We start from the raw sequence: 16,991 nt of genomic DNA on the forward strand, positions 1-16,991 counted from the left end.
AAAGTCACGTCAAAATCCAAAGTCGAGCCAACATCTTAAACCAACGTCATGTCAACGTTAAATACTAACATTTATTCGTCAGGTATGGTAACCAAAATTCAATGTCTGATAGTGGTAGCGTCTATACAACGTCAAGCTGTAACATCATTAGATGTTGATATTTGGTTGTTTTTAGGTTGCGTTGGAAAGTGACCAAAATGCAACGTCTGTCCGACGTTGGACACTGAAGTTTTGATGTCAAATCAATTTTCATTTCCACCCAAAATGTAATATCCCATAATGTTGGTGTAAAATGTTAATCTGGCATCATGTTGACGTCCTTTGTCTGCTGGGTTGTCATTGGTGTATTGTTTGTCAAATAAGCTAAATCATAACATGAGTAAACAGCTCAACTGACGTCCATGAGGATCAGGAGACCCAGTATATGCACATGCAGTGCATCTGGAAAGTGTTGATAGCGCTTGACTTTTCCCACATTTGTTTACGTTACAGCCTAATTCCAAAATGGATTAAATTGACTGATTACCTCAACATTCTACACACAATCCCCCATAATGACAATGTGAAACATATCAATGTATATAATATGACATTTAACATATCAATGGAGCGGCTTCACAACAACTCGGTGAACATCCTAGAGTGGCCCAGCCAGAGCCCAGACCTAAATCCTATTGAATGTCTCTGGAGAGATCTGAAAATGGCTGTACACCGTCGCTTCCCATCCAACCTGATAGAGCTTGAGTGGTCCTGCAAAGACAGGTGTGCCAAGCTTGTAACATCACATTCAGAAAGACTTGAGGCTGTGATCGCTGCCAAAGGTGCATCAACAAAGTGTTGAGCAAAAGCTGTGAATACTGATGTACATCTGATTTTACAGCTTTTTATTTTTAATAAATATGCAACAATTTCTAAAACTCTCTTTCACATTGCCAGTGTGTTTGTTTGATTAAACGCCTATATTCTAGCTGTGGGTTGTTTCATGCTAGGTTTCCTCAAGCTAGAATCAAAGTTAGTCTGTAGGGTTTATTGTGCAGCTGCTCTTTGACCGTGTTACTTTAGTGTAGGGCAGATTTACCACCGCCCCGTTACACCCACATGATAACCCGTCCTGATGGACTGACTAACACACGAGTGCAAGCGCACATTCAGGAAGGAGCAGCCATCATGAACACTAAAGGACCACAGGTAGTGTGTGTGTGTGTGTGTGTGTGTGTGTGTGTGTGTGTGTGTGTGTGTGTGTGTGTGTGTGTGTGTGTGTGTGTGTGTGTGTGTGTGTGTGTGTGTGTGTGTGTGTGTGTGTGAGGGTAATATTTGTGAAAGCATTGCATTCTTTCTTCATTGGATTAAAATGAATTACATTGAGTTTTTCCACTGTAAGGATTTGTTTTTCTATATTTTTCCAGATGTTTTTAATTGCTGAGTTGTTTTAACTGGAAAGTTGGATGCAATATTGAAAAATCCAACTGTTTTGTAGACTTGTCAGAATAATTCACAAATCGACTTGTCGTGCCATACTTGGAAATGACCAACAGCTTGTGCTGTGTCAATCTACAATTCCGCTCACGCCTATAGTTATGAGCTTTGGGTCATGACTGAAAGGACAAGATCTCGGATACAAGCGGCTGAAATGAGTTTCCTTCACAGGGTGGCAGGATAGATAGGGTGAGAAGCTCAGAGTAGAGCCGCTTCTCCTCCACATCAAGAGAAGCCAGCTGAAGTGGATCAAGCATCTGTTTTGGATAACTCCAGGACACCTACCTAGGGAGGTGTTCCAGCCATGTCCTACCAGGAGGAGGCCTCGGTTAAGACCCAGGACACGCTGAAGGGACTATCTCTCTCGGCTAGCTTTGGAACATCTCGCAATCTCCCCAAAGGAGCTGGAGGAAGTGTCTGGGGAGAGGGAGGTCTGCGGTTCTCACCTGAGACTGCTCCCCCGCGACCCAGCCCTAGAAAAGCGGATGAAAATTAATGAATGAAGAATCTTTGCTATTGCAAAGCCAATTTACGACACTTACATTCTACCTCACCGGTGTCAAACCTTATAACTGGACATTTACCTACAGGACATTTAATAAAAAAATATATATATTATAAGACATTTACCTCTTTAACATTAAATTATAGCATTTGAATAACCTTAAGAATACCTATTTAAAGTGTTTAAGTCTATTTGCATTATTATGCTGTTATATAATCATCTCAAAATGACTACAATATTGCTTATCGCAACAATTTGTGTGACAATTTATCACACAATAAGCATTTCTTAGCATGACAGGGCTTCTGTTGGGTTTTGTTTAAAAAAAAAAGAGCCGTCATTGAAGTTGTCCACATTTTCCCCAACTTTAGGTTGAAACCACCCACAAGTTTATAGTGTATATATTCAGTCCCAAGTGTTTTCTTCCTAGATCCTCATAACATCTGATGGCCAAAGTGCCATTGTTAGTGGAGAGGCAGTGCCTGTGTTTATCGTCAATGACGTACATTATGAGAGATTAGATTAGCCGTGTATCTGCTCTGATTCAGCACAGTTAGCTTGAACATTTATGGAGTCATAATGTGCGTGTCATTGTCTTGTGCTGAGAGTTCCCTATTGTCAAAACATAAATCAGTCAAGCTTGTGACTTCATTTCAGACTTGGAAATCTTTGAGTTTGAAACTCCATTCGGCTTGTTCGTGTTTTCCGTACCGCCTTTCGGAAAGCAGAACGCACCTGCCATGTTAAAGCATTTCACGGGACTAGACCTGCTAATTTGACATTGAGAATTGTTGTGATTGTTTGAATGAAAGTCCTAAAACTACCAATGATTGAGTGCCACTCTATGCACCTTGCAAGTAGATCTTCAATACTTCTAGTGATTCACTGTTCTGCAGAGCTCCTATCTTAATCAAACATATAACCTAAATATTTAAGCCCGTCAGAATCACTTGAAAGTCATTGGCAGATGGGTTTTAAGAGGTTGGAAATTAACTTTGCAAGACAGTGGAGCTTTAAGGAAAGGGCTGAAGACTATGCCAGAATGTTTTGGTCTGTACAACATGGGCAAAAGTCAGAGAGAGTCATTATTGTCATTGTCCTGTGTTGAGAGTTCTGTATTGACAAAGGCTTTATAAATGTTAAACTCCGTTTGGCTTGTTTGAGTTACCCGCACTGCCTTTTGGAAAGCAGAACGCACCTGCCATCTGCATTAATTGAACATATATGACCCAAATATTCAAGCCCTTCAAAATCACAATTAGGACATTAGGACAGAGGGACTTCATTGACAGGGTTGAACTCTGTTTGACTCTGCCAGAACTTTACAATATGAGCAAAAATCAGACAGAAAAGATCCTTCTTCAGGTATACTGCTGGTCATTATTGTGAGGGAGTTGAAAATTTGATGCACTATGTTTCTATATGTAGTGTATGTCAGACTTTTATCGGCAAAAAGATGAGATGCATATATAGTAGAGCAGGAATTATGGCAGAATGGGGAAGGATTATCAAACATCAGTTTTCTCTAAATTTTGCAATGGTACTATAATAAAAATAAAAAGTTTTGTGGTAAACATAACGCAATGACACTTGAACACTACAATATAACATAAACTACACAAGCTTGCACCCAAACATACTTAACTAGCTACTCCTTAAATCACACATTTTCTAAAATACATATACCTACACTCTCAAAAATAAAGGCACGAGAGCTGTCACTGGGGTGGTACCTTTTTAAAAGGTACATATTTGTGCCTAAAAGGTCCATATTATACCTCAAGGGTTCAAATTATTACATTAAAAGTACAAAAGTGTACCTCTTAAAATGTTTAGGTATTAATATATACTTTTGAGGTACCAATATGCACTCTTTAAGCACACATGTGTACCATTTGAAAAGGTACCACCCCAGTGACAGCTCTCGTACCTTTATTTCTGAGAGTGTACAATATCCAAAAGGTTTAAGTATTGTCAAGTTATGTTTACCACAGTAACACACTGTATAATCCCTAAAGTAAAATCTCAAAGGAAACCCATTATAAATTCTTTCTGTCTGGTTTTGATGTCGTCCTTGCACTATTCAATTACCCGATTTGTGATCTTCCTTTACCAGCAGATTGACGTCCTTTCTGATTACACAAGTAATTTTTAAGGAATAATATATCCCACTTCTTTTCTTTTGTAGAATTTGAAGTTGGACCCGGAGAAGCTGTTCACAAAGCTTGAGCGGATCGGGAAGGGATCTTTTGGAGAGGTTTTCAAAGGCATTGACAATCGCACACAAAAGGTGGTCGCTATTAAGATCATTGACCTGGAAGAGGCTGAAGATGAGGTGGAGGACATCCAACAGGAGATCACAGTCCTGAGCCAGTGCGACAGCCTCTTCATCACCAAATACTTTGGCTCTTACCTGAAGGTGAGACCTGTGTGCTGGAAGGCTGGAGTAGTTTCAGTTGTCTGTTTCATGTGTCCAAGCCCTGCTTCATCAGACCGAACCACACGCAGCTGACGTCAACGCAGTCAGTTTTTGTCACCAATAGTTCTTTGACATTCACTTGGTGTCTGCCGGGCTTAGGATGTCATGATCTGTGATGTTATGGGAGCATGCAGTTGATCCCATCATTCATCCAATTGCATATGCACATTACATTTTCCGTGTCTATATAATGAAGAAAATTGTATTTTACTATATGCAAATACGAGTTTACTTTCTGATGATACTAATGTTAAGTTAACTCCGTCTTCACCCCATGTGGCATTCAGCCAGTGTTTGAGTTGCACAGTTGCTCCTTCTATCACCGCTTCACACTTTGAGCAGGAACATTTCCCCATTAGACAAACGGCCCCACAGAAAGTTGGCTGGAGATTGGGAGAGAGTTGTTTCCAGTTTTCCTGAATCCCGTTTTGTGATCTAATATCATTCACAGCTAATAGGAACATCTGGATGGATGAATGGCGCTACATAAAAAGCATGTAATTTAGCGCTGGGATTTGCGCATGTTCTTGGAAAACCTGGAGGGACAACATCCTGCAAATTTGAGCTCTGACTTACTTCAATACACATGTCATGAGGTTAATAGTTTACCTAATAAGAGCTTGATTAGCTGGTTCAGGGTTTGGTTGCAGCTAAATTCTGCAGGACACCAGACCTCAACGACAAGAAACCCCTGTTTGAGAGAGAATGTTTTAGAAATCAATGTTGCTTATCATACAAAAATACAAGAATGAGCTGTGGAAACCCCGTCCAAAGTGGAGCTTATGTTGTTATGTTTTTTGCAGGACACAAAACTATGGATCATCATGGAATATTTAGGAGGGGGCTCAGCTCTGGATTTGGTAAGATTTTCCCAAACTTTACTATCAAGGGTTCATGAAGTCTGTTTCTTGTTGTGATAAACCAATTACAAGTTGAAGATGTGTTATTAAAAACAACCAATTATCATAAACATGATTGTTAAACATGCTTAATTTAGCTCTTGTAGTTTCTAAAGTGTTAGGATGATACTGAATTGGGTTCTTCACAACAGATGTCTAAAGCACTCATTTGGACCTTAGATTTCAGCTGACAAAGACCCCAATCTAAATCAGTGATCCTCAAGACTGCATGACGACCATCCATAACAGGAGTTGCCAAGGTCTATCCTTGAGGGCTGGTGTCAGACCAGGGTTTAGCTCCAAATTCCCCCAATATACCTTGAAATACAAGTTTCAAGTAGTTAGACCTTGATTAGCTTGTTCAAGTGTGTTTGATTAGAGTTGGAGCTAAACTCTTCAGGACACTGGACCTCCAGTACTGAGTTTGCTCATCCCTTCTCTAAAGTGTTAGAATAATACTGTCCAAAATTGGTACTGATCTGGGTTCTTCACAATAGATTTGTAAAACACTTATTTAGACTTTAATTTCAGCTGGCAAAGTCCCTAATCTAAATCAGTGTTTCTCAAGGCTGCCTGCTGACCATCCATAAGCAGGGCAACCAAGCTCGATTCTGGAGGGCCTGTGTCAGACCAGAGTTTAGTTCCAGGTTCTCTCAACACACCTGCCTGGAAGTTTCAAGTATATCTATTAAGATCTAAGTTTGTTTACATTTGCATCCAGGAATACATTTGGTGACCCCTGCTGCACAACATTTGTTTATGTATCTCTTATCTAACACCTGATTCAACTCATCAGCTAATTTTAAGAGATGGCAAGACCTGAAATAGTTGTGTCTAATAAAGAAGATATTCAAAATGTAAAGTTGTAAAAGCAATCCCCAGGCTAGGAGGCAGAAGCTCTGGTCTAAAATGCTCATTTTTAGTTTTAGGACTTATGTTTCTATTTTAGGCAGATATTACATCTAATACAGGTGACATGCTGATGAAGTGAACTTGTTCAAAGCAAAATAACAGGGGTGGCTAACCTTGCTCCTAGAGCAGCATTCCTCAAACTTTGCCCTTGAGGGTCAATGGTGCTGTAAAGTTTAGCTTCAACTTAAATAAAAGCCACCTACCTGTGAATGTCTAATGATCCCGAAGACAGTGGTTAGCAGGTTCAGGTGTGTCTAATTAGGGTTAGAGCTAAAATCTGAGGTTAAGTGGATCTAATGCAGGCAAGGGCAACTTAGGTCCTGGAGGGATTAGCTCCAACCCTAATCAAACGCACCTGCCAGAAGCTATTTGCCAGCAGATGTTGAACACACTGATTAGCTTGTTCAGGTGTGTTTGATTAGTGTTAGAGCAAAACTCTGCAGGACACTAACCTTCCAGGACCAAAGTTGCCCATCCCTGATCTAGTGTCCTAGAGTACCTCTTTTCTGCAGATTTAATTCAACCCTGCTCCAACACACCTGCCTATATTATTAACAATCTGATTAGCCCCTTCTGGTATTTTAATTTGGTTTGAATCTAAACTCTGCTTCAGGAGCAGAGTTGGCTATGCCTAGAAATCAGTAGGATTTGCCTAGGGCAGGGGTGGCCAGTCCAGTTCCTGGGATCTACCTTACTAGAGAATTCAGCTCCATCCCTGATCAATTAAAACTAAAACTAAGTCAGATCTGAAGGAACACTTGCTAATTAGAGAAGGGTGTGTTTGATTAAGGTTGCAGCTGAAATCTGCAGGAAGTTAGATTTCTAGGAATAGGAAAGGCACTCCTGGCCTAGGGTGTTTAGGTGTGTTTGTCCAGAGGTTTAGGATTGGGATCCTACACATTTAAGGAGATTCTCTAACAGATCTAACATGTTTCTTGATCTACAGCTGGGACCTGGGGCCCTTGATGAGACCCACATTGCCACCATCCTCCGAGAGATCCTGAAGGGTCTGGATTACCTACACTCTGAGAAGAAAATTCACAGAGATATTAAAGGTATTTGTGACATGACGTGGTATCTGCACATTTCAACTGGATTTAAAATGATCTCCAGCTGTTCAAGGAAACAGTTTCCTGTTCTGAAAGACCAAATCAACACAGCTGGTGTGTGTTTGTGTTTTTCTCTAGCTGCTAATGTCCTGTTGTCAGAGCAGGGTGATGTAAAGCTAGCAGATTTTGGTGTGGCTGGGCAACTCACAGACACACAGATCAAGAGGAACACATTTGTGGGCACACCATTCTGGATGGCACCAGAAGTCATTAAACAGTCAGAGTACGACTCAAAGGTCAGATTTGCTCATCGTGTTATGTCTGTAACGAAATTGTAATCACAGCCTGGCTTGGTTTAGCATGTAGACAAGGAGTAGGCAACTCTTCCTCTGGGATGCTACCTTACTGGAGACTTCAGTTCTAGTTCTGCTCTGACACACATCTCTGGTATTCTTTAGCAATCACATCACCTTGATTATTCAGTTCAGGTGTGTATGGACTTATAGCTAAAAGCTAAATTGCAAAAGGGTAGTCCTCGAGGAATATAACACCTCACTCCCATCCAGAGTTTTTATCCATATGTGATTTGTAAATCATCCGACCTTGATAAAAGCAATGACTTATGTTCACAACTTTTGGGTCATCAGAAAGAACCACTGGGTCATGTTCTGAGGTGTTTGTGTGTTTTGCAGGCAGATATCTGGTCATTGGGAATAACTGCAATCGAGCTGGCTAAAGGAGAGCCGCCCCACTCTGATCTTCACCCCATGAAGGTGTTATTTCTCATCCCCAAGGAAAATCCTCCCACACTGGAGGGAAACTACAACAAAGCTCTTAAGGAGTTTGTAGATGCCTGTCTCAATAAAGACCCCAACTTTGTAAGTGTTGCCTAACTATTTAACAAAGGGAAGTCCAATCCCACTTCTTGAGGTCTACTTTCCTGAGAGTGCTCCAACACACTTGCCTTGAGGTTTCCAGGGATTCTCTTGTTTAGATGTGTTTAATTAGGCTTGAACTCAACTCTGCTGGAAAGAGGACCCTAGAAGCCAGACTGGACATCTCTTGATTTATCAGAGTCGAGTTCAAGCCAAATTAAACACATCTAAACAGGCAAATCCATGGAAACCTCCAGGCAAGTCTCTTAGAGTAAGTCATAGCTACTATTTACAGGAAAGTAGCCCTCAAGAAGTAGGATTGGACACCCTTGGAAAAAGAACCCAAGAACTAAGACTGGACACCTCTTGATATAGCAGAGTTACTCAAATGTAACCCTGAAGGGTTATTGGATCAAAAAGTTTAGCTCAAATCATGGTCACAACTACATGTATTGTTCCTAAACTCCTACTTTATTTAGCTTGCACACGTCTTTGATTGGGGCTAGAACTAAACTGAGCTTTGCACAAAGATGATTGGATTTGAAGAAGTAGACCATTTAGCAGATGCATATTAGTGTCAACCCATCAAGTCACGGACTCTACAAGATCTCTATAAAGGTGTCCTGTTATATCTGGCACCAAGATATTAGCCACAGGTCCTTCAAATGATGTAGACTGCTAGGTGGAGTGGCTGTAGATTGAACCGATCACAGACGATCGGTTAGATTGAGATCTGGGGAACTTGGGACTCTTTAAGGCACAGGTGTCAAACTCTTTTTGGAGTTTCTGGAGGGCTTCTTGTTTCTTGGAACTAAACTGTGCAGGGTAGTGGCCCTCCAGAAACTTTTGGCAGCCCTGCTTTAAGGCCAGGTCCATGCCTGTACTCAGGTATATTTTAATAAATTTTTCCTGTCTTCATTTAAATATAAATAAATAAAAAAGCACAATAACATATAGTGATGCAAGGTCAAGGGTATGAGGAATCACCAGGCAGCGATAAAAGCCTTATGCTATTATGCGGAATTGAGTAAGTTACACACAAAGTCAATGGGAATGCACAAACAAAGTGTGCTAAAGCAGGATCGAGGACCTCTAATATATAATCATTTGATTTATACATGAATAGCAACAATGTTCAATGTTCTGTTTAGCTCCAGCCATGATCAAAACCACTTGATTGTCATTTTCAAGTAATCCTGACGCACCATTCACACGGGGCTTCAGCGTCAACGCTTGACTGAAGGCGTGTCTGAAGCGAACGTCATAGCAGCTTCAGCCAATGAAATTCAGTCAGCAATAGACCACTGTCTAGCTGGTGTATTTGCATACAGCGATCTGATTGGCTGACGCTTCCATCGGCGCTTGAAAAGTTGAGCTAGTCCCAACTTCTGCAGCGAGCAACGCCTCTGAAGCGGCGCCGACGGATCCACAATGCAGTTCGGCAACGCCTGACGTCACCCATTCAAAGTGAATGGAAAGCGTTGACGATGATGCCCCGTGTGAATGGGGCGTAAAGAACTTCCTAGCACTAATATACAGTCATCTACAATGAAATGACATCATGTTTTTGTTGTTTCTGTCAGAGGCCAACAGCTAAAGAGCTTTTGAAACACAAACTTATCGTTCGATATTCCAAGAAGACCTCATACCTGATGGATCTCATTGACAAGTACAAGAAATGGAAACTGAAACAGGCCCGAGATGAGTCCAGCTCTGATTCCGACTCGTAAGCATAAAACTAAAATCACCTAAGATACAGACATATTAGAATAAAGTACTGAGAAATGTTGCATGTACATGTTCTCAGAGATGAAGAAGAAGCATCTGGAGAGTCTGTGAATGATGACTGGATCTTTAACACCATCACAGAAAGTAAACCCATCCAGGAACCCAATAGAGTCTTGAAGCCTGTAGAAAACAAACCGAAAAAGGTGAGGAATGGGGTCTACCTGTGTCAATGCATTGAATATAAAGGATAAAAGCTGGAGCCTGGAATAGTTTTATTTATGCACTAAAAATGATCTTAGAAGTCACCTTTAAAGAGATTGTGCATGAATGTTAATGAACACAAAGAGGTCTGATGCATTTTGGCATAGATAGTAGTATTGTGGAAGTGATACACTTTGTATAAATACATCCGTCTGTCTTTGGTTGTTTAGGTTCCAGACAGGCCGAAGCATTCTCCGTCCCAGAGCATGTCCTCTATTATGTCCCCGTTGTTTGCAGAGGTAAGTGTTTGATTCCAACTCTCCATCCAAAGATGTGAATTAAACTTAAACCGGAATATTGCATAAAACATTAGTGAATAAATCCATCCAATGATGGAAGTCATCACTTCCTGATAAACTGGAGCAAATATCAGACGGAGAAATGTAGTTTAGTGCGGTAGGAGAAGCTACGAGTCATGTTTCCATTCAAAGATGTGAATTAAATTTATGCGCAAAACTGGAAAATAGCATAAAACATTTGCGAATGAACCATCATTTCCATTCAAGTGCAAGAAAAAAAAACATCTTCCTGATAAACTGGTGCCAAATATCAAAAAAAAAATTGGAAGTTGCTGCGTTATGAGAAGGTCTTTTTTCATATACAATAACTTACTTGTGTCTCAGAACTAGCCGAAACGCAATGTGCACAGTCATGTAATCTTGCATTTGAAGCCAGGAAATCCTCTCCGCTCGTGCTTCTTGGAAGATTTGCGCTTTGGTAAAGTCTAGATAGGATTCACGGCCGGCCGGAAGTGTGATATGCACATTAATATAGCAGTCTATTTTATGACACTGTATGACAATAATGAATATTTTTACAGTACTGTGACGGTTGGGTTCAGAGTTGGGGTGGGCGCAGTCATTAGAAAATACAATCCATTGGGTAATTTAACAGATAGCATTAATAATACTCGGTACAACTACTGTTTTTATGTTACTGTGATGGTTGGGTTTAGTGTTAGGGTAGACGTTAATAAAATACAATGAATGGGAAATGTAATAAATAATATAAATAATTCTCGTTAATTTCCAGGCCGCAACCATATCCGATCTACCAACAACCTTACACTTTCTGTTAATGTTTTCCATCAAGGATGGTTGCCACTTCTTTCTCTTATATAACATCTAAAAATGTTCGGACCTCATCGTCCACACAAACATACCTGTGACTTTTGTTATCACATGATCTGTTGAAGCAAAATCTATTTATTCGTTGAATGTGTCTCTGTCGTAGTTTATGCACATTTTTCTTATCAGATATAAAGTTTATTCAACTAGTTCAGATAATTTTTTTAATGCACATTTTTTTAAAAGTATGCACATTTTGGCATTTCCATCCAGTTTTTAATGCAGTATCCCAAAATGTGCATTAAAATAGGAATAACGCAGCCACTGTGGTGTCTTTCCTCTCTAATGTATGAGCTGCGCCTCAGAAAATGAAGACGAAACGCAAAGAACACGGTGAATGCGGTGGCTTTTGGAGACGTGGGAGCAGACTGATGCTCAAGACAGTTCTGGAGGGAATAATAATAATACTGAAGCGCTGTGGTGACGGACTGACAGAGGCCTGAGGCCTTTTACAATCAGCAGTCAGCTTTTTTGATGCTGGAATTTAATCTGTGAATGTGTTTCCATTGTTCATTCATTCATTTTCTTGTTGGCTTAGTCCCTTTATTAATCCGGGGTCGCCACAGCGGAATGAACCGCCAACTCATCCAGCAAGTTTTTACGCAGCAGATGCCCTTCCAGCCGCAACCCATCTCTGGGAAACATCCACACACATTCACACACACACTCATACACTACGGACAATTTAGCCTTCCCAATTCACCTGTACTGCATGTCTTTGAACTGTGGGGGAAACCGGAGCAGGGTGGGAGAACATGCAAACTCCACACAGAAAGGCCAACTGAGCCGAGGTTTTAACCAGCGACCTTCTTGCTGTGAGGCGACAGCACTACCTGCTGCGCCACTGCTTCACCATGTTTCCATTGTAGTTTATGCAATTGTTTTCTTATCGGATTAAACATTTGCCTCATATGTGCATCTTGGCATTTCCACTTAACTTTTTGAGGCTGTAGTAGGTTACACAAAACATTTGCAGTTTTACTGCAGTCAGACTGACATTTGACCTCTTCAAACATTATGATGCATGTGTGTGTTGTTCTGTCAGCTGAAGCAGAAGCGGGGTGTTTATAAGCCGGGGGTGTTGGACGAACTGAAGCAGGCCATGCTGCTGGCTGAAGAGACATGTCCCGGGATCACAGACTCTATGGTGACAGGGGTGATTCAGAGATTAAAGAGGTATACCGACAAAACCCAGGCTGAACTGTAGAAAACACACACACTTTCATTTCTCTGACACGGCACCAGACACATTCTTACAAAAAAAACACATGCATTTATGAAGTGTGCCTCACACAGATGAGTGGGCTTAACAAACCACCCGTAGAAACACTTTTTACATTCCTCTCAAAAAAAAAAAAAAAACTAAAACATTCCTTTAGTCTAGATGCCCAAAGAAGAACCCGAGGGCCAAAGTTGGCCCATGGTAACCTTTGGTTTGGCCCACCGTCCCATCTGAAAAGAGAGGTGGCGATGATGGAGTTGGTTGGGGCGAATGTCTTAGACAGAGATCGTCATTTCCAATTTAATGTATACCCTTTTGCTTTTTTGTTTAATGGAGGAGCTACAAAAAAGCCAACTAAAATGAAATGTTTCATTTGAATCAGACTTTTAAAATGTAAATACTGTCACTCGACAGATGCACAAGACATCGGTGAGCAAATCAAGGCAAAGGCAGGCGCAGCTCGACTAGTGTAATCAGTATAGAGCTCCATTGAGGTGTAAATGCGATTGTTTATGTTTTTACTATAATAAGATGATTATAAAACGTTAACCATTTTGAAGCAATGTTTTTTGTTTTATTTTTAAATAATAAGCAAACAAATGAGCAAATTTAATGCAATGCGGTTTGATATTTTCAACTTTGAGCCCCACAGCCCTCAATCAAGTTTGGGTTTTGGCCCTTTATAAAAGGTTTGGGCAGCCCTGGTCTAGCATTGAGTTCTCTGAGCACTAACAGTTGGCTTGTACAATTACAGGGTTTCTACCGTTTTCATAATTCCATCAAATTTAAGACTTTTTAAGACCATTATGAATGAAATTTCAGACTTTTTATACAAATTATACACTCAAAAAATGATGTTTGCTGTTTGTTTAATCGACTTATCTAAAATGAGCTGAAACAACACAATTCTTGAGGGTTTTTTGGGACAACTTCATTGTTTTATGTTCAATCTACTTAAATTTGTAAAAACTAATAAGTTAATTGAATTCCTCCAGTTTGTTCCAGCACAAATTAATTGTGTGTAACCCAGCATTTTTTTAGTGTAGGAGTAAATGGTAAGGAGTTTTATTTTTTAAGACCTGGTTGGGTCAATGGAAAAGATTTTTCTTTTCAATAAAAAAAAAATCCAATTTAGTTATTTTTATGCACATATTTAAAATAATGTGTCAATATGTAAGATTTTTTTTATCAGCATAAAGTTTCTTTTGTTTTTAATTAGTCTAGTTATAAAAAGAGAAATACATTAAGAACCTTTAAACATTTTTTTGTAGGGAAGATGATTAAACCTTATCAAACACCCGGCGCAATAATGAGCAAGACATGTTTAGTGTGATTTGTTGTTGTTTTTCAGACCAGCGCAGCTGTAATTTTCACATTTTGCGCCACTTTGTAAAGGAGGTGTGTTAAGGCGCACTGTTGGCGCTTTGCTATTCTGAGGAACTGAAATAGACATCATTCATGACAATCTGCATCTGTATATCATCATTATTAGCAGTATTATCGATTATATGCATATTTATATCTGTTTTAAACAACACAAGTGTAGATTTATCCACCTGTGGGGTTTTGGAGACGTCTGCATCACCATAAGGGACGTAAGAACAGGACGTATGTTTGGATATAACTCAGTTTTCTGACCACACTTCATTATTATTGTTCGTTTATTCTTTTGCTGGAGATTAGAACTGAATTTATAAATAGTTTTGCAACAATCTTTGCGCTTAACAAAGGAAATTAAATATGTGGGCTAATGGATGTGTTCAGTGGAGGGAGTTTCCACCGTTTCCTCACTCCACCAGAGTAAAGAGTAAAAGTAAAGTGGCTGAATGGAGGAGGCTTGTTCTTTATCCTCGCGCTGCAGATGCTCTGTTTAACTGTTTTCTCAATAGTGTTCAGTTTTTACACTTACAAGGTTCACCATGTAAATAGCAAATGCACCATGTAGTGATGCAACTGACTCTTAAAGGGAATAAGAGACGAGACTCTGATTGGTTTAATGCATGTTATGCTCAAAACACACCCAGAACTCATTAATAAGCACAGCCCTGTTAGACCATGCGCCGGGCGCAGATCGTATTTCCCATCAATAAAACGCTCTTAATGCTTTTGCACCATGAGCTTTAGACTTTGCGCCTAGATCATTAAAATTGAGCCCCATACAGTTTTTTTGTTAAACATTTTATTGAGATGGATTGTGGCTGGCCTGATTAGATAGATTTACACGGACAAAGGAAAATTAAGACCTGTTTAAAGTGATTTAAGACCTACAACACAATATTTCAGTCAATTTAAGACTTTTTAAGGCCTAAAATGTAGTTTTTGAAATGTATGATTTTTTAAGACACTCTGAAATAGCACTTCTTGTATGTATTGCCTCCATGTTGATTTGCTGAATGTCTCCTCAGTTGTAATTAGCTTTGGGAAAAAGCATCTGCTAAATGACTACATGTAAATGTAAATGAACTGCCCGTGTGTGCGCTGGCCTGAGTCTGATGTGTGTTTTCTGCCTGACAGGTTTTCCTCTCATCACTGACTCTACCTGAAGACTCTTTCTCTGTGAGTGTGTGTGTGTGCGTGTGTGATATCTGAAAGGCTGAATGCTGAGATGTAGCATAGTGTGTTTTTATTATGGTGGAGTTTTGATTTTACAATCTCAGGTAGTTGCTTTGTGTGTACATAGCTTATGAATGTGGACTGGAGATTGCACAACAATCATATGAAATGATTTGACAACTTAAGTATCATTGTCTGTGTTTACTTTTTTTACTGTAGAGTTTAGAGCATGTACTCCCTTAACAAATAGAGTTTAATAATATTTTGCTGGTAATCTTAATGAACGTTGAAGCCTAAACACCAATATAAATAAAAGCCTCATCATTAAAGGACAAACCTACTTAAAAGGCTAATTTCACAACTCACCTAGAGTTTTGTGTGCCGATCTCCAGGTCTGGTCAAAGCACTTTTAGCTTAGCTTAGCATAAACCATTGAATCAGATTAGACCATTAGCGACTCATTTAAAAGGAGTTTTGATATTATTCCTATTTAAAGCTTGACTCTTCTCGAGTTAAATCATGTACTAAGTCCAACGAAAAATCAAAACTTGTTATTTTCTAGGCTGATATGTCTAGGAACACTACTCTCATTTTGGCAAAACAATCAAGAAACTTTTCTGCCGTGTCATGGCTGCAGCAAAATGAACTGATATGACATTGCAACAGTTTCTAGCCATTTTTATTGTGTGTTGGTCTCTGTGCACAGTGTAACTCCAGAAGAGTCAAGCTTTAAATAGGATTATTACCAAAACTTGTTTTTGAGCAAGATGCTAACGGTCTAACCTGATTCAATAATCTATGCTAAGCTAAGCTAAGCTCCCACCAGACCTGGAGATCAGCTGGATGGATTACAAAATGCTAAAAAAATCAAATGTTTAACTCTAGGAAAGCTGTAAAACGAGCTTTTTCCACAAAAAGTGGAGTTTATTTTCCTTTAAGCTTCTGACAAATCTTTTGAAAAACACTGCTACTAGGAACTTGAATAGGAGTGATTTGCTGTAAATGAATGCACATGACTCGGCATCCTCATTAAAGGAAAAACACTTTAAAAAGGCTAATTTTACACCAAGAGGTAAACAGTTGATTTCTGTCATTGTTTATTTTTTGTTTCTGATGATTTCCAGGCTTGTTGGGAACAGGTTTAGCTTAGCTTAGCTTCAATCATTGAATCAGATTAGACCATTAGCATCTTATTCAAAAAAAATAATAATTTTGATAATATTCCTATTTAAAGCTTGACCCTTCTGTAGTTACATCACGTTATAAAATCAATAAATCAAAATCAAAAGTAGCTATTTCCTAGGTGGATATGGCTAGGAACTCTACTTTCATTCTGGCAAAGTAATCAAGAGACTCTGCTGTCATGTCATGGCTACCGCAAATGAACTGATATGACATTGCAATAGTTTCTAGCCACTTTTCATTTGGTGTTGGTCTCTGTGCACAATGTAACTCCAGAAGAGTCAAGCTTTAAATGGGATTATTATGAAAACTCATTTTTGAGCAAGATGCTAATGGTCTAACCTGATTCAATGATCTATGCTAAGCTAAGCTAAAAGTGCTCGCACTAGACCTGGAGATCAACTGGATGGATTACAAAATGCTAAAAATCAACTGTTTATCTGCGGAAAGCTGTAAAATAAGCTTATTTCCACAAAATGTGGAGTTTTCCTTCTGACAAACACTGCTACAAGAAATACTTGAATAGGAGTGATTTGCTGTAAAAGAAAACCCTGTATAACATGCACAATGAAAGTGTTTTAAAATAAAAGCATTTTAAAGAGCTTTGAATGGTTAAATTACTCTACAGAAACTCATTAGATGATTCATTCAGTTTTGCTTTATCTGCAGTGGTTATGATTACAGCTCTTCTGATGCCCCTGATTGTTATGCAAGAGATACGCT

General features: G+C 39.4%; 1 protein-coding gene across 2 annotated transcripts; it reads left to right on the forward strand.

Moving 5' to 3' along the window:
• Positions 1–961: 961 nt before the first annotated feature.
• Positions 962–16,871, forward strand: stk24a (serine/threonine kinase 24a (STE20 homolog, yeast)). 2 transcript variants are annotated; one of them, NM_001110451.1, is given in 11 exon segments: positions 1,131–1,188; positions 4,170–4,400; positions 5,264–5,320; positions 7,218–7,326; positions 7,459–7,616; positions 8,013–8,198; positions 9,779–9,921; positions 10,003–10,126; positions 10,355–10,423; positions 12,357–12,487; positions 15,048–15,271. In NM_001110451.1, coding segments are annotated over 11 exon segments (1,248 nt in total). In that variant the 5' UTR covers positions 1,131–1,167; the 3' UTR covers positions 15,067–15,271.
• The last annotated feature ends 120 nt before the right edge of the window (positions 16,872–16,991 follow it).

Source organism: Danio rerio, chromosome 9, assembly GCF_052040795.2.
Source record: "Danio rerio strain M-AB ecotype USA chromosome 9, GRCz13ab, whole genome shotgun sequence".
NCBI lineage: Eukaryota > Metazoa > Chordata > Actinopteri > Cypriniformes > Danionidae > Danio > Danio rerio.

Coding starts and splice junctions, on each gene's coding strand:
- stk24a (XM_087266553.1), top strand. CDS start 1,099: ATGATAACCCGTCCTGATGGACTGACTAACACACGAGTGCAAGCGCAC. Junction 5,321..7,217: donor GGGGCTCAGCTCTGGATTTG/GTAAGATTTTCC, acceptor CTTGATCTACAG/CTGGGACCTGGGGCCCTTGA. Junction 10,424..15,047: donor TGTCCCCGTTGTTTGCAGAG/GTAAGTGTTTGA, acceptor TCTGCCTGACAG/GTTTTCCTCTCATCACTGAC.